The sequence below is a fragment of the Polyodon spathula genome, chromosome 3 (assembly GCF_017654505.1).
Source record: "Polyodon spathula isolate WHYD16114869_AA chromosome 3, ASM1765450v1, whole genome shotgun sequence".
Lineage (NCBI taxonomy): Eukaryota > Metazoa > Chordata > Actinopteri > Acipenseriformes > Polyodontidae > Polyodon > Polyodon spathula.
Window position 1 is genome coordinate 43,188,246 of NC_054536.1, and position 19,121 is coordinate 43,207,366.

Genomic DNA, 19,121 nt, shown 5'->3' on the forward strand with positions numbered 1-19,121 from the left:
TAAAAACGGTGCGAGTCGAGACTGAAACCAGTCTGCTGGTCCCGGACCAGGGATGGTATCACTGTACCAATACCACCTTTAAACTGAGTCTGAATGGTGATGAACTGAGGTTGAACCGAGCAGACAGCAAAATGAACCGAGATGAAACGATCGGTTCACAGCCGCATGGTGTCTGAGCATTAGTGCTGAACTGTACAGTACCTTGCAAAGCACGGTTCAGTGGTTATACTCGGTGGTGTTACAGCATTGGTGGTGGTACACTTGGTCTGGTGCTTTTGGTGTGATCTAGTTCGGTGGTATACTCGGTACGGTACGATTCGGGTACCCCGGTGCAGTGACCTTGTTCTGTACATATACCGGGTCATGAACGGAGCAGGTCTGTGACCCACAGTTACTACAGAAGCAATATATATAGGGATACCCACCTCTAAAGCTTTGGGCAAACTAACACAGCCCCAAGACTGGGGAAAGCCCGCTGTCAGAGCCATGATAGCTTTCATAATGGTACTGCAAGCAAAGACTAAGGCGGCACATAAACACTGCAGGAGGGGCTCTGGATAGTCAGACCCAAAGCACTGCTGAGCCCAGCAACTGCTAGTGAATCGGAATGGTAACCTCATTCGATGTACAGTGTACCGGTGGGAATGGGAGCACGTCTGGACCCACAGTCACCACAGGAGTGATGTATAGGGATGACCACCTACAGCATTCTTGGTTAATTCAACAGTCCACAAACTGAGAAAGTCTTCAAAATAATTCTGTAAGCAGAATTAATGTAGCAATGAGACACTGTGGGAGAAAACTGCAAGCAATTTTAATCCAAAGCGTGCATCTCGGTCCAACATGTTTGCATTTCTGTGAAAAAAAATGAAAAATACACACGAGAAGCCATTTTTTCTCACACAAAACAATAAAGATTACCGTTAATTATGTATAATTTTCATAATAAAAAACAATTGTTATTTTCAATTTGAAACAAATCCAGCAGCCTGAGAGAGAATACAAGTGGGCCGACTTAAAGTTGTTCGATCCTGGGGAAGGGGTGACAGAGCTGTCGGCTTCTCATGGGGCACAAGGCCGCTGAGGGACTAACTTAACCATGGCTGAGTGCACAATACATGTAAATTTCAAATACTATAGTCACGTAATAAAATATAATTATAATCGCATTAACAGCGTAATTACACAAGCAAACAAGCAGATAAAAGTATATGCAACACTTATCTGTTCATACTCTCTCTCGTCTCAGGTCGGATGAAAGGAAAGATGATGAGATCTGTGCGTGTAGTCAATTTATGCCCTCACATCACAGGCTCTGACAAGCAGTCTTTGTTATATCTATTCAGGTTACAGGGTCTTTAAGGACAAATACCCATGAGGTAATTGTTACATTTCGTACTTGATAGGGAATCAATTTAGTTATAATTGAAACATATTAACAGCTTGAAATAAGTCACAAAAACGTTTTAACCATAGGCATTGATTGGATTTCTAAATTAATGTTATCAAGTATAAAAGTATTAAAAAAACTGCATGTCTGCATCAAAACTTTGCCCAAATGCTTTTCTTACAGCTGTATCAGCGCTATGCTTCATAGCAGGAGGTCCCAAGTTTTTCATCCCACCTCTGCCTGTGAGAAGCCCAGGTTCTCCGTAGTATATAAATGACTGTAGAAGTACACTGACCACTGCACTTTCATCTTACTTCTAATCAGTTATCAAGTAAAATGCATTGGGAAGCAAGGCAGATGCTATGTCCTGTTTTTCAAAACTTTCATCACAATAATGGTTTGCCTATGTGGAATTACGTCAGAAATCACCTTCTATTGTTTAGGATTTGAAAACCACCTGTTTCCACAGTTTGCTACACAACCTGGTTCTATAACCCCACATCACTGTACTGGGTATAGACAACATGAAACATGCAGAGTTTTGGGAGTTACACACAGATTATATGCCATTTAGCTCAAAATCTACCCTGGGCCTCCTGTGTACTCTTGTCAAGCACATCATTTTTCTGCAGATGTTTTCTTCAAATCTAGTGGCAGGCAAAAGCATTTCCAGTTAGCCCCAGTTTCAAATTAGTTGCAGTAAAATCAAGAGTCCACTGCTCTGCTGCTTGCTCTGTTTACAAACTTACACTGAAACGCATACCCATTCACAGAAATGGTCTTCCTGTACCTCTTGCCACTGGGTCTTTCCCTTCCTCTATTTCAGCGGTAGCAACAGATGATGAGAGACAACCAGTGAAGGCCATTGACACATGGGTTTTTACCTGAATCTTGTGTTTTCCAACAATGACGTAGCACACGCCAGGAAGCTGTGTGGGTAGCCCACCCTAACTCTGTCAGTAAGGTTATTTCAGTTTACTGTAAACTAAACCACTATTGGGCGCTATCACAACCAACACTGTGTGAGTTATTAACAGGATATTACGTGATTAAGACAAAAGGGCAGACTTGTGTTGGTTGTATTATATATTAGCATACAAACTACCAAACATATCAATTCAAAACATTTTCAAAATATTAGCGCAAAATAACTGGAATTTTACATGCTGCTGTATTATCAATATATATATATATATATATATATATATATATATATATATATATATATATATATATATATATATACACACACACACACACACCACATATATATATATATATATATATATATATATATATATATATATATATGATATATATATATATATATATATGAGGACAGAATCCAACCATATGGAAGCACTGAAGTGAAGGACACTGCAGTATATTCGAGTTCATAAAAAAAGGTGTCCTGTATACAAATAATTTTTTTTAATTATTTATTATTTGTATTAATTACATTCAGACTGACTAGAAAAAAAATAAAATACTTTTATTTCAGCTTGAGTCGAACGTCTACATAAAAGTATTGGTTGATGTCTTTAGCTGCTTACAATCTACTGCATGATTTGTGCCATTAATTTTGTACATTAGTATCTTATAAAGTACATGGTTCAGGAAACATCTGTTGGGGCGTCTCATTATGTAACTACTCATGTATCAGTAGTGATTGTCAAGCCCATTAAACATGTATGTTAAGCATCTTTATAGTATGGTATTAATTAATTAAAAAAAAAAAAAATTGCTGAATTGCATATATAATCTAAACCAACAAGGAGCTAGGCCTGGATTAGATCTAAAAAACCAGCCACTATGACACTACAGACATGATATTAAATGGCCCTATTCATCGCTATGGCTACTGTGACAGGTGCAATTGGATTAACTCATGTCATAGAAGTAGGAAGCTTTTCTCATTCCTGAGGAAACAAATACTATATGAGTCTTTAAATAAAAGACATTTAATGAAAATTAAATATCTAATAAAAAAATGAAAATAAAAAAGTGTTTAAGGTATTGTACCCAATAATGGCTTTTCTTCCATTTGAAGAAAAAAAAAAGTTCTGTTCTAGCTTGAGAAGGTGGAATAACAAATTAATATTGCAGTTTATGCAACATTATCCAGTCAGTCGTTTGATAGGAATACAAAATTGCTTGCAAGTCAATTGTTTTGTCAGTTTTCAGTTTTCCTCTAACATGTAGGTAGTTCCTCTTTCCATGGTTTTTGTGAAGGTATATTAATTTGTCACGTATCTTCTAAATTAGTTCTCTGTCCTCTCAGATACAGCATACTAAGTGACATTACCTTCCATTGGGTGACTCAGTAATCCAAATGAATATTACATAATCTAAAATGGATCTTCATTCTTGGATGGAGGGGTGAACAATAGCCCTTTGGTAGTCCTCAGGAGCAGGGATGTGTTCGGGTAAATCGTATCCTCTAATGACAGGACCAGTGCTATGTTGCTGAGCAATGTAATACAGTTGTTTTGCAAACATGGGTTCCACCTAGCAGAAAGAAAAAACGTACATTTAAACTCATGTTTTAGGTAAATTGTTTATTCCTTATTTCCACTACTTGGTAAGCCAGTTATTAGTGATTAAAAAGTACAGTTCATCATAGAGGCCCCAATGTAACCAGCAGGCATGAAAACCAAACGTAAAGCACTACAAATCATTGTAGTGTGGTTCTTTATTATTATTATTAGTTAATATTACAATGTAGGGTATGAATTACAGTCTAAAATGTACCGCATTCCTTCGAATTTAAGACCCCCTCAAATTTAAGATGCAGCCCAAATTTATCACCCTCAATTTGAGGACAAAATAAAACATCAAATAAATATACATTTTCAAAGATACAACCTCAGTTGAATATGATTTGATAGATTTGAACAAACTATGCTTTAAAGTAAATTTAGATGTAACCTACATGAGCTGTGATCAGCTTCCTCTGTCTCTGTGGATCAGGAAACTCATCACCGAAACACAAGACGATCTGGAACCGTGGCATTGAGCGCCCATGATGGACATAGCCTTGGAGTTCTGAAGGAACAATAGGAAAAGTAAAAATAAAATACTGAGACCTACTAATAATCATGTTAGTCTAGGAGACTCATTGTCAACTGGGGAATGGGGCTGATAAAGATGAGATTGCATCTGTGTTGGGGAATCCGGCTAGAATCTTACTTAGGAACATACTACAGTACGCCCGTTAAGGTTTTATTGCATTTAAATGTAGAAGGTGTTTCTAAGTGTTTAAGTATCTTAGCCAATGAACATGTCTTTTGTAAAAAAAAAATAAAAAAGCTATAACCTCTCACTAAAAATGTAAAGGCCAATAATTGAATTGTCCCAGAGGCTGAATTATCCTCACACCTCCTTAAAGATTAGTGATCCCTCCAGGTCACAGTGTGTGGAGGTGCATTGAAGCAGCTGTTTCCATGGTTTCCCACTTAGCAGTTTTAAGGCCCAATATTCAGCAGAATTTAGGAAAAGGACAGCATGCAGGTGATTTGATTTTCAAAAGTATAAGTAAATGCATAGACCCTAGCATACCTGTCAGAAACTGCTGTGTGTCGAATAGCTTGCAGGTCTGTTCCTTTTCTAGTTTGTTAGGCCTGTCGCTGTATGGTGAAAGAGGCCCTTCCCAATAGATCCGGCTCTGGCACAGTCTTTTGGCATAGAGCCCATCGGGGGTCATCCACAGCAGCACCCCCCTCTCCAGATGGTTTGGTAGCTTCTCCATGCCTTTCCTCTGGGAAGTTGGAAAGGGGAAGGGGAAAATGACCTGGTCCATGCCGCTGTAGCTGTAGATTTTGTCATCTATGCTTGGGTTTGAAGATATCCTACAGCCTTCCAGACTTGTTGTTGTCACTTCTCTAACCAGGGTTTCTCGGTAGTATAAGCAAATGTTTAGGCGGCAATCTAGAACAAAAGAACAAAAAAGAGCATATCAGTATCTGTCTCCAAAATCGGCACCCTAAGCAAAAAATTATACTGCTACGCAGCTTATTCTAACTAACCTGTCTGCTGTACAGCTGGCCACAGACTGTTCATTTCATACCTCCAGATAAGAAATTTGTTTCTGGGTCAAACTAAGAACATTACAATTAAAACTATGAGTCTGTCTGCACTCTGCATTCAAATAACTGGAATAAAATTGCTAACAATATTTCAATGTGTGTAAAATTAGTATTGGAACTCCCTTGAAGTCCTTACTACTAATACAACATTCAATCACTGGCATGGCACTGTAAGCTATGTACAGAATAATTCCCACATAAGTACATTAGTTACCAGTTTCTTTTGACTTAAATCCTATTTTAAAATCAGTATAACATTAATCTAAATGTGGTTGTTAATGCACATGTATTATGAGAAACACAATTGGCATTGTGTGCTGTGTACTGTATAAATTCTACTTAGAACTAAATTAATGGACCCTAATAACACAACTTTAAATGACTTTCCCTTTCATAAAAATGAAAACAAACAGATTTGTACCAGTAACAAAAACCAGCACTCCACATCGGCTACATTAGCCACACCATGTGTGAATTACCTATATGGTAACAGGGTCCTGGGAGACAGTCAACATGGTTTTAGGAAAGGGAGATCGTGTCTAACTAACTTGCTTGATTTTTTTGAGGAAGCAACATCGATAATGAATAATTGCAAAGCATATGACATGGTTTATTTAGATTTCCAGAAAGCTTTTGACAAAGTCCCGCACAAAAGATTAATTCTCAAACTGAAAGCAGTTGGGATTCAAGGAAACGCATGTACATGGATTAGGGAGTGGTTAACATGTAGAAAACATAAAGTACTGATTAGAGGAAAAACTTCAGAAAGGAGTGTGGTAACCAGTGGTGTACCACAGGGATCAGTATTAGGTCATCTGCTATTCCTAATCTACATTAATGATTTAGATTCTGGTATAGTAAGCAAACTTGTTAAATTTCCAGACAACACAAAAATAGGAGGAGTGGCAAACACTGTTGCAGCAGCAAAGGTCATTCAAAATGATCTAGACAAGATTCAAAACTGGGCAGACACATGGCAAATGACATTTAATAGAGAAAAGTGTAAGGTACTGCACGCAGGAAATAAAAATGTACATTATAAATATCATATGGGAGATACTGAAATTGGAGAAGGAATCTATGAAAAAGACCTAGGAGTTTTTGTTGACTCAGAAATGTCTTCATCTAGACAATGTGGGGAAGCTATAAAAAAGGCTAACAAGATGCTCGGATACATTGTGAAAAGTGTTGAATTTAAATCAAGGGAAGTAATGTTAAAACTGTACAATGCACTAGTAAGACCTCATCTTGAATATTGTGTTCAGTTCTGGTCACCTCGCTATAAAAAAGATATTGCTGGTCTAGAAAGAGTGCAAAAAAGAGTGACCAAAATTATTCCGGGCTTAAAAGGCATGTCATATGCAGACAAGCTAAAAGAATTGAATCTGTTCAGTCTTGAATAAAGAAGACTACGCGGCGACCTAATTCAAGCATTCAAAATTCTAAAAGGTATTGACAATGTCAACCCAAGGGACTTTTTTGACCTGAAAAAAGAAACAAGGACCAGGGGTCACAAATGGAGATTAGACAAAGGGGCATTCAGAACAGAAAATAGGAGTCACTTTTTTACACAGAGAATTGTGAGGGTCTGGAATCAACTACCCAGTAATGTTGTTGAACCACACACCCTGGGATCCTTCAAGAAGCTGCTTGATGAGATTCTGGGATCAATAAGCTACTAACAACCAAACGAGCAAGATGGGCCGGATGGCTTCCTCTCGTTTGTAAACTTTCTTATGTTCTTATGTTCTAATACTCCACAAGCAAGTCTTTAACATTTTGTGCATAGAACCTATTATTTCATTTTCTAGAAAATTCTGCAAAAATAATTTATGTGTGCTTACCTGTAAGTGCAAAAGCTTCTGCAGACCTCATGGTAGATTCTAGTGAAAGACCCTGAGGTTGTGAGTCAGTAGGTGAACAAAAAAATGATCCTGTTAGTTGGTAACCTGCTACAGAAGAAAATGGGAACATTTACAAACAATAAATAATAATTCCATATTTTTGTGAAAAGACATTTATTTGCTGTGCTAATGAGGTTCACTTCCATTTCAATGCAGCTCTCACATGTGACGTTTTGAAAGCGCACTTCCTCTGTTCTTCAGGTAAAAGCATGCCATTGGTTGGTTGCATGTCAATAATACAGGAACCAGCTAGTTGGTTAATGACAGGAAATAAGGTGTTGAAGGGGTGGGGACAATTTTCCTGTACAAGTGAAATGACCTAGGAAGTACACGACTGCCTGAAAGTAAAGTTACCGTATTGCTTTGAATTAATGCTGCTGTGTTTATTTGATTAAAAACAGCTGCAGCGCTTATTCAAGGGTGACGGTAATTATTAGTACTATGGTTTTCAAAAGGCGCAATTTTTTATTGCATTTTTTTGTGGTATTTGAGGGAGGCATATATAGAAGTTTATTTCTGTTGATAAATGGCAAAGAAGTCCTACAACTTTAAACTGAAAGCTGTTTAGCTTGCAGATCAGATCAGTGTTAGACTAGGTGAGGACACATACCAGTGTAACTTGGAGAGGGAAATAATAACAAGAGAGAAATGTCAATTTAACACAGAGGAGGTAGGTTTATTTTCCCTTTCTTTTCTTACTGCAGTTTCTAAGCGTCGTAGGGCTGAACTCATTAATATATGATGCGTTTCTTTCTCTTCAACCAGCAAGACAACTAAACACTCACTGCCTCCAACACTAGCTTCCCCATTGACACTCCAAAACACCACAGCCCCCAATCACTGAACTTCCTGTCTTGATCAGGATTCTGCAGCATCACTTATTAGCCAAAATACTGTGCATACAACCAAAACAGAAATGCATTTAATAAAATTAAATAATAATTAAACAGCTCCTGTATTACACTAAAATGCATTACTTTTCTTGCTAATTTCTAAATATACATTTATTTTAGTGCTACGGTATTTACTGATACACCAGTATCAGTTCGGGTTGCATAAACTTTACAATAAGATACCGGTATTTTATTCAAGTTTATTCAGATTACTTCGATTTGTAATGTTTTGCCATACTGTGTTTTTTATGCATTTATTAAGCCGCATTTATTTGAGCTGGGGTAGGGGAAAAAAAATGACATGTTTCATTACTGAGAGTGGCCGTAATTCAAAGGAATATGGTATTTCTTAAATTAGTATGGTAACAGATATTTTTTATATGGAAATGCATGTTTGCAATAAAATGTTTTTCAATCCTGCACATGTGACACATCAACCTGTAAACTTAAAACTTAAATCACTAACACACCACAGTTGATAATACAGGACTTTTAAAAATACAAACAATTTAAATAATGGTTTAGCTTTATAATGGTTTTTGTTTTAGATGTAATGATATTGTATACAGATATGGATGATTCATTCTATTAAATGTAACCTCCAACAGCAGTAAAATGAAGAAGAGAAAATTTGACGTGTGCTTAAAACTAAAAGATCATGCAAAAAGCCCCTTTTTTAAAAAGTTTTACATCTTGACAGTCCCTGGCACACATGAGTCACCTATAGGGTTACCACCTGCATGTTATCAGCACTGGTTCCTCATCTATTTAGTATATGGGCCTACAAAATGAGCATATCATCAAGGACAACAGGTTTACCAAGACTCAATACTGGCCTTTCATTACACAGCAGGAACGGTTACTTATTAAAGAATTAATTTCAGTTTTGGAGAACTAGCTTAAATTAATAGTATGTCACAAAAAGCCTTCTAGTTAGTAATTTGCTGCTGCTGTACACAAAATAAAGATTTTATTTTAGTTTTTTTTTTCACTTGTCCGTGTTCTCCAGAAAACAGGTGTGCATTTTAAATGAAGTATTTTTCTCCAGCTGGTAAAATTGGCTTTTTGTTGTTTCATATTATATTATCAATATTCATCACACACAAATGTTATAAAGAAGGTGTTCAGCAGTTACCATTTTCGCAAGCACCCCCTTGCCAGGGATGGTTTCGTGCAGGATATGGGCATGGGCTGTAAGGCATTTCAGAGTGAGGCTGCTCATACTCCCTCCAGTTCCGCTCATGAGGCACCATGTAGTTCGATACCTGTAAGAGACCAAGTCAAGCTAGCTTAGATCAAGCTACTGCACACAGACTAAGAGATGGATTCAATGAACTAAAATCCTACAGTATGACTATTTCCTTGTTTTATGGCAATATCCAATCAAGTCTGCAAGTTGTACACGATTGTTAATTTCAACTGCATGTTATAGTATATAGAGACCCTTACTATTTTTAAATCATTTCTCACAATAGTTATTATCTTATCTACTCGTGACAGGGGCAAGCCGTTTCAAGAAAGGGGGGAGAGCTTGTGTCTCTGTGGCTCAAAAAAATGGGTTTTATAATTAGGGGAATGTTAACAATAAGACTGTAGACTATATCACAGACTATTTGTCATCTTAAAATGGTTACACTGGTTTGACAGATACATATAATAAAGTAACATATAGCACTGTATTCTGTATGAGCGACTATCCATAGTACAGCTACAAGGTGGTAGCATCAATAGCTGTACTAAGTTTAGTAGCACATACACAATACAACAGCTTATTTAACATGTTTTATTTATTTTTATCTTATCTTTGACTTCCTTTGGTTCCACAAATCTATATGGATACAAACAATTATAAATAGTGTTTCCAGTATATAACTTTCAATGCTGCTAATAATAGAAAAATGTCCCACTCATAAGTACAACTTTAGCTCTAGGATACCTTTGGTGTAAGAGCGTCAGTGACAACACATAGGGTGACTGGAAAATGAGTAACTTATGTTTCAGTCATTGAAATAAATGTAAATGCTTCAACAAAATGAAGAGTAATGTTGCACACCAGATGCTGAAAGAATAATGTGCAGCATATGGTAAGGTTGGTGAGAGAGGTATTATTTTGAAAGCAATACTAGCAGTGTTTATTACAGTAGAGGCCTAGGCAAGATTAATTAACAGTGTATAAGGCTTACTATACCTAGTCACGGAGCAGTACTACATGTAAAGAATCTATTATATGGGTAACGACATGCTAGTTAAAAAACATTACTAACTGTAAGAATACCCAAAACAAACAAAAAAATACATTTATTTTATGACCACATGTGCATTGTAATAGCATTTTAACCTCAAATTAGTACATTTAATATGAATTTGCCAGTGCTTCAAGTGCCTATTCACGATGGCATTTACCACAAATGTACAAAGCTTCTACTAATAACAAAGTGACCATCTGCAGAGAAAGCTGCCTACTGATTAACACTCGTGGGTTACCTGAGTTTGCAGGGGAGGATATGAAGGGTGCATAGTGTAGCCAAGAGAGTTCATATGTACCGACTGCTCATCCATGCTAATTTGTTTGGCTCCTGCTTTGATAATTAAAATAAATGACAATTAATACACTCATATTAAAAGCATTAATTCAAATACACTTTTACAGTGCTTAAGCATCTTATTGTGCACAATACAGGATGATAACACAGTTTGGAGATACACACTGGGTCAGATTTACATAGAGTTAAATAGAGCTTATTCAAGTTTAATGTAGGAAGAATTGAATTGAGGACTGAAAACATGGCTAGTTTTGTAGTGTTGATTAATTTTCTTTTTATGAACAATTTACTAATTTCCTTGCATCACAAAACAAAATGTATATTACTTTAAATAAATCAGCATACTATATAGCTACATTGAATGTTTAATGATCTGCAACAACATAAAATCAAGTTGTGGTAAAGAATAGTAGAAGTATATTAAAAACATGTTAAATGGCAGATTTGTCAAAGTTTAAGGTATATATGGTAAAGCATTAAAAAAACAAAAACATGGTTAATCTTAATAAAGCATGGCAAAATTACAGTGAAAATGTGTATGCATGGCAAACTATTATTATTTCTACTATATGTAAAATTTTGCTAATTCTGTGACCTCATTAATGTTTCTATTTTTTTCAGAAAACTGGGGAAAACTTTGCCTTGGAATAAGTGCATAGTGAAACAGATCAACCCAAAGGTACTTTAGCTTAAACCCTAATGTTGGGCCTGAGGGTGAAACATCTACAACCACCACAGGATTTAGTTTGCAACAATAAAAAAATGGACTTGCCTTTCTTTGAACTTTCTGGTATTATTCTATACACTTTATACGGATCTGAAATGTCCAACTGACTTCTTTCCACCATTTCCTCAAAGTCATTGCTCTTGTTCAAGGCACATCGTAATCTTGTTTTCCACGTAGGGGGATCTTGTTTATCAATCCCTTCCCTGTATTTCCCTTTGAAAAGTGCCCATCCCTAAAACAAAAGGGGTGTCATTTGTATAACACGGATTCATTATATATTCTGACACTTTGAGGAAGTTTCATAGATAACTTTAAAATAACTACCTTTATTATGGTGTAAAAATATTTTGTTAAAGATACTCATCAACTGCATAAATTTACATGCTTAATTATTCTTATACTGCTTTACTGTTTTGACTACATCACACATTTCAGAAAAAAACAAAAAGGACATTTAAGTTTTAAATGTCATACTATCTACTTTATGGTACTATGCAATGTTACGTTTGTTAATTTTTTATAATATATATATCTATATATATATGGTACACAAACATATATATATATATATTATATATATATATTATATATATATAGCATATATATATATATATATATATATATACACACACACACACACACACACACAGCATCAGAAAGCATAATGCATTCATTCTGAGCAGAAAGTGTACAATTCATATACAGCATGTGCCCTTTAGATAATAAAGTTACATGCAACACTATTAACCATTGTGGAAGAGAACAATCAGACAAAACAGGGAGAAACATAAAGATGTTTAGTAGAAGACAATAATATGATGCTGAAGGCCAGACAGCTACAGGTGAATACTGAAGTATTATTATTATTATTATTATAATTATTATTGCTGTTATTATTGTTACATACTTTTTGTAATCAATCATAAAATTATGTTTTTAAAACAATATTTAATAAAAATAATTAAAACAGAATATTTAAGTATTTACAAAAAATATATACATCTATAATAAATTAGTTGGTTCCTAATAGTAGACATTTCAAACTTTGAGGTCAAAATCATATAATAAAGAACCTGCAGTTTCAACAAACCTTTTGGTTAATTCATTAAGTAATCTAAACTTTATGTTCATGCCACAGTATTTATACGGTTTGTTAGAAACGTCTATGCACAGCAATGTACTGATGTGGCCAAAATATAAAGTTGACAAAGCTTGCAGCGTCTCTGGCTCTACGTGTGTGCTGTAAAGAGTACAACAGTGATCTGCTGTGGACCGATAAACAAACCTCTCATAACGCTTTAAATACCTTAAAGAGAGCTGCGTCTTCGTCCCTGTTGTAGTCTTGTTTGCCAGCATGCTTCCATGGAATCCTGAAAATGGTTTTGTCATCACTCTCCCAAACCAATCCTGGGTACTTCCCGCTGTCAATCTGTTCAATCAGCCACTGCCTAAGTTTCCCATTGCCACAACTGACTGACATGCTGCAGTCACTGTCTAAGTTCATCTCTGTCAAAATCCATGCATAGAACTTAGAAAGGGTACCATATGAAATATGTGAAGAAACATGATTCTCTATAGCAGATTAGGAATGAACATTTGAAAAATAAGAATGCCTTTTTTATACTTAGAAAATTGGACCCCTCTAATAAATGCACAAATATATTTATTTAGGGTTATTTATCTAAATTTCACACTTTACAAATTAAATTTTTTTTCTAGCCTTTCTTTAATAAAATGCAAGTAAATCCAAACTAAAAGTCCAGCTACAGTATGTTAATGTTAATGTTTTTATTGCAAAACTAAGCTCCATGCTGCAAAAACACATTTTCAAATTAACCTAGAATTAAAAACAAATGCTTGAAATATTGAAAAGGTCCAGCTAAATGATTTGCCTTGTATTTCTGATTGATATATGCTATTACTTCTGGCATTATCTTATTAACTGTACTTCATCAAGTTTTTAAATTTGCTGTGACTGTTGTCTTACCTCTTAGATATGCCCTTTGTGAATTCTGAAATCGATCAGATTTCTTAATCAACACAAAACTAAGAAAGGGGAACTTTATACTTAAATAGACTCCAGCATCTAATGGGCGTTGCAGGTGGGCGGGACTTTCTTGAAATTACCGCAGGCAGTTAGGAGAAGTTTGCCTAGGTGCAATACTCAGTAAACATATGAGGTCTGAATTATGTGCTAGATTAATTCTATGAAATGAATGTAGAGCGATAAAAGTCCATCAGCACATGGTAACACATAGCATGGGAAATCCCTCACAGCAAACAAATGGCTGGCTAAACATCAAAATGACAAATTCATCAAATTTACTTTTAATGAACTAAAGATACAGCTTTGAAATAAGCTACTGCGAAGCTCTGTCCATTTTAGCTTGCAGCAAGTATACCAGCAGCATCCATCTATTTATAAATGCATACTTGATCATTTACTTCCGTTAAGGTCACGTCTATTTTTGAAATTCACACTTTTTAATTTCTGTTCAAGTGCATGGTATAACTAGATACAATTATTCAGAACAGGCAAAACAGGCACCGTATAACGTGAGTGTATTGCCTATAGGGTGCACCAAGGGTATTTGAAATGTAGTTTAAATATAGAAAGTGCACGTGAAGAGATACAAGTATGTAGTCATTTATAACAAAAACAATACATTAAGAATTAATTTTAAAAAATATTAATTTTAAAGTTTGCCATGTGCTATGCGATGACTAGGAATATTTTTAAAATGTTTGTATACTATATGGTTTGTTGCCACCTTCTGGCAAACCAGAGTAAATAAACTATGAATACACGTGTGCCTAATGTTAGCAGTATAGAATGAGAGTATTTTGTTACAATTTTGACAAAAATAACTTCAAGTACTTACTAGAACTTTTTGGTCTAAAAAAGGTATTCAGATGTAAAGCTTATAATTGAATATCTTTATAAAAACTATAAAGTGGAAATGTGTCATTTTAAAATACAACAGTATGACGAAAATACAGCTACAGTATAGATAACGAAACATGCAGTTCAGTTTCTGTCAAGCTTATATTCTTCTCAGTGTGTAAAACATACGTTTGTGTCTTGTGTTTGGAAACATTTATCTTAATACGTATAATAAAGCATAGTTAAACTACGATTAAAACAGAACCTAAGCAGAAATCAAACTACGTGGATTACAGGTAATGGAAACAGGTGTAACCTGATAAATTTACTATCGTACAATAATATGAACATTTTCCACCAACCTACCACAGGAGCGCGCTAGGCTTTGTTTCACAATCAGAACAAAACAGGAACATGTTGTTGGGGTGTTATTTGTTTTGCTATCAAGCTGTCATTGTTCGTCATGTACATATATCAAAACAAAGACTCGATCAGCGGGTTCAGAAGAACATATACATACATTCATAATCAATCGACTGGTTTTATTTTGGAAATTGATCTGCATCACTATCACCATCGGTATCTCAGTGCAGTATGACTGCAGCAGCTCGCCACATTGTCGTAGCACTTTCTTACGATGCTAGTTTTACCTTTTTACAGTTATGTAATACGTTACCTTGATTCCATGACTCATGTCATATAAGCAGCATTTCTGTGTTTTTTTTTTTTTTTTTTTTTTTTGCTGTGTTTTAAATACTCTCAATACACCTTATTTTAAATTAAGACTGGCGAGGTCAGGATAATATAAATTATCAAAATCCAGTGTCAAATGAATCTGCTACACCGGTATCTAATTTTAGTATAGGCGTGTTTCAAATCACAATTTTGACAGCTTACTCTGTAAAACCACAACTTTGCATTTTTTAACGATCTATATCTTCTTCAAATCTTCGCTGAACTAACAGCCCGGTTTTTCTAAATAATCCGGTTGCGGTTGTAACCTTTAAATAGACTATGCCATTTTTATAGGAACATTACTGTAGGCTACAAAAGTTTCACGAAATTTTCGATATACCCTAAATAAAAATAAAAACGGTTTCTGTACATTTTCTGTACAAGCTATTGCAGCTGGTCATAATATTAAATAATGACAACGGTACTACAAAAAATATTTTGCCATGGTTTAAACCTGATAGAGCATGTCAGCGAGCACCTAATAAACATGATGATGTGAATGGTTGCCAAATTGACTCATCAGTATAGTATATGAACGTATGGATTTTGTATATGGTAAATTAGCTGTCATCTTTTTATTTATTAATTTATTTTTATATTACCCTGAAAATCTGTTAATGAACTATATACACGAATAACTGTAAATAACTGTGTGTATCAAACACCGCTAAAATGGCGATTTTAGTGTATAAAAACTATTTACAAAAAGTTCAAATTCTCTGTTGTTAATTCACTGTACATTAGCTTTGTGAACAGGACCTTCAATTGTAACATACAAATATCACTGACGCAGTCATTTCATTCAACATTATGCAAGTTCCAATGTCAGGACGAGATGTGCTAAAGAATTATTATTTTATTTTTTTTAAAAAATATTACCCATAGTGTCATTTATATTTCTATATTACATTTAAAAGCAACTCACATCATGGAAATAGGCATTTTGATTGTAAACGATAATGTTTGGAAGCAATTTGAGAGCTGCTATTTTAACATTTTTATTGAGGGAACGCTTTCATTAGTGGTTCTTCCTGAAGTCAGCTGCATCATTACTGTTAGCCAGGTTCAAATAGGATATGTAAGGGCAGCTGCTTGTTACTTAAAAAGCAGAAAATGCTGTAGTAATGCTAAATCTTGCATTTGTTGTCTGAAGTTTTAGATAGTTACTGATGTCACTTACTGCTTCTTAGGTTGCTCAACTCAAAACAGTACACACCCTTCCATCACCTAAAAAGACTTACAGTCCTATAGGTAATTCCAGCTGCAGTATACCTGCCTTCAAAAGATATCAAAAGCAGTGTTTTGATGTTTGTAAAAAAAATAAATAAATAAATTAAAAAAAAAAAAAAATGTTGATTTCCTAGTAGTTCAGTGTTTATTTGAAGTATGGAACAAAACAATCTATTTAGATTTTTTACTATTACTGGTTTTATATTGAAACCCCAATAAAAGACCACTATGAGGCACACTACAGTATGTATTGCTGTTTATTGCAAACCTAAGCACAAACAAAATATGTCTTAGTGACATGCCTATCCTGCAGCAAAGTTCCAGGTTTTTTTTTTTTTTTCATTTTTTCCATTTCGAAACTTAAGGGAAAAAAATAACTTACTAAAAAATAACTTACAAACATTAATATGTTCTGTCTGAAGATAAAAAAAAACCCAAGTAGGACAAAGTTATATAGGATAAGAACGCATCTGTGCAGTAAGTGTAAGACCTTCTTTTGCACAATTTATTGAGACTTTTTTATGTGAGCCTTTATTGAGCTTTTAGTCTATCTCTGCGGACCGCTTCAGTTTTGTACGTCTGTCCAGGAAACTGGTTATGTAATTTTTATGTTATCTAAAGTTATATAAAGTTCTGCGAACATAATGAGATGCCTGTCTGAATGTCAAACATATATTCTTTCTTTTATCTAGATGACCGCTAATGTCAATTTGTCCATCATTGTAGTTCATACTGATTGTTTTCAAGAATGCAATAGCTTTACTTTTTTTATTTACAGCAGTGGCAGGGATGTTATGAGTACTGAATTATATTTCTAAGGACACCTGGCTTTTGTAAAGATGTAAAATAAGCCTTATCTACCACTCAACCTTGTCTATAAGTTGTCGGTACTCCGTGCACGTCCTGCAGTGCAGTCAACAGTAAAAAAATTACTAAACCATGTAATAAGAGGATGTTTGTAAACAAGAGGACATTTTAATCTACAGGGAACTTGTATCCAGTTCAGTTATTTACTTTGAAAAATAATAGTGATTAACAGGAAAAGAACAGTATTCAAAGAAAAACAATTTTCGGAATAAAACATTAAAGAACCATACTGAGGACAAGTGTTTTGTACCAAAAACGTTGCTCATACAACTGCAAATTAAAAGGTTATTTAAATCTTCCTTTTATAGGATGTACTGTTCAACAAGCTTATTTTATTCCACTAATTTAAAAACATTACCAGTTGGACCTGTATGAAACAATTACGGAAATTAAGAAACATTTTAGGTGAACAACTTTAATGGTCCAAAACTAGCAAGAACAACTAAGTTTTAGGGAAGACTGGAATTTGGTAGCATAGAATTAAGCTTTCAATGCAAGGCCAAAAGATCAAGCTGCATCTGAGAAGATGCTTTTTTCAATGCATGCCCAAAGATCAAGTACACCTAATACACCAAATACAATACGTGTTAATAGACTTTTAACTGAATGGAACATGATTGTGTGATTCTTTTCATAGAATACAATATTATATTTCTTCATCAATTTGTTGGGCTGATCTAATTGGAGGGCAAACTGCCTAAAGAGAACACAGATGAATCCTGGTGTGTACTATATATTGCACTGGATATACAGTAGAGGCCAGCTGTATATAATGACCACTATGTATAATGATGCGGTAGATATCAGCAGGTTTGACCGTACAGTCAATATCAGAATACATTTGATTGAAAAAAAAGCAAAACCTTAAAATATGGTTAAAAATGTTCTTCTTTTATTCATTTATTTATAAGAAGAGTTTAAATGAATGCTACAGTTACTCTTATTTTATTGCACAAGTCCTCAACAGATTAAGAAAGCTAATTAGCAAGAATTCAAGACCTTTTATTGAAATGTATTTTAGGCTGACTTACCTCCACAATACCTTCTCTGTTTTGTTATCCTATGTAACGAAATAAAAGATTAGACCAACTTGTTATTTCACCATCAAATGAGGAGGAACTGCACGCAAATAAAGCAAACCTTTGTTAATAAGTACAGTATAACATTTTATGTGACAGTTACTGCAAAGTTTAAACAAACAGGCAGCTGCAAAGTCTGTTAGCAGCTGACATGATAATAGTACGATTTTATTCGTACACTCTGACACACTTTTTGTGTTATCTTTATGCATGGCTACTCTTGTTTAACACTTTAACAGGAAGGACACTGTTAAGATAAGCTTAACATCAAACGTCAAAACTTTTATTTTAGAACAACACTAAGTTCTCTGGTAGACACATGATGCAAACCTAATGATGCATGGGGGGGTGGGGGGGGGGTAAATCACCTTTTTCTGGTAGAACACCTAGAATTTCCCTCACCCACACAATGAGACTCTTTATTTAACTTACATTTTATGACCCATTTTTGCATAATCCTGGGTAGCTGCAAGATTCATTGGCCATAATTTACATTACTGTTAAATGTTTGATATCATTAAAAAGGTCTAGCAGTGCAGCTTTACGTGTATATAAATACAATGTCCTAATTAACTTGAAGTTACTGTGAATTCCTGGTAGCATCCATGCTTATTAATACGAATGGTACTTATCTGGGCCTTACTGAACTACTTATTCTTGATTTACAGCCTAAAACAAATATACTAATAAAAGCTTCTTTCTATTTCAAAGCTACTTAATGTATTTAAACCCACAGACATCTGCTAAAACAATTTACATAAGCACAAATGTAACAGATAAATTC

General features: G+C 34.8%; 1 protein-coding gene across 3 annotated transcripts; it reads right to left on the reverse strand.

The window, feature by feature from the left end:
- Positions 1–2,924: 2,924 nt before the first annotated feature.
- Positions 2,925–18,470, reverse strand: LOC121313111 (interferon regulatory factor 4-like). Of its 3 annotated transcripts, none has more exons than XM_041245286.1 (9): positions 18,290–18,470; positions 12,849–13,048; positions 11,588–11,774; positions 10,757–10,848; positions 9,408–9,537; positions 7,320–7,427; positions 4,949–5,317; positions 4,323–4,435; positions 2,925–3,898 (listed from the first exon to the last, which is right to left on the reverse strand). In XM_041245286.1, exons 2-9 carry the CDS (start codon positions 13,044–13,046, stop codon positions 3,752–3,754), a joined length of 1,344 nt encoding a protein of 447 aa, XP_041101220.1. In that variant the 5' UTR covers positions 13,047–13,048; positions 18,290–18,470; the 3' UTR covers positions 2,925–3,751. The 3 variants fall into 3 exon arrangements, with proteins under 3 accessions (XP_041101220.1, XP_041101218.1, XP_041101219.1); XM_041245284.1 differs by lacking the exon at positions 18,290–18,470 and adding an exon at positions 13,530–14,188; XM_041245285.1 differs by lacking the exon at positions 18,290–18,470 and having other exon boundaries at positions 12,849–13,197.
- Positions 18,471–19,121: the final 651 nt, after the last annotated feature.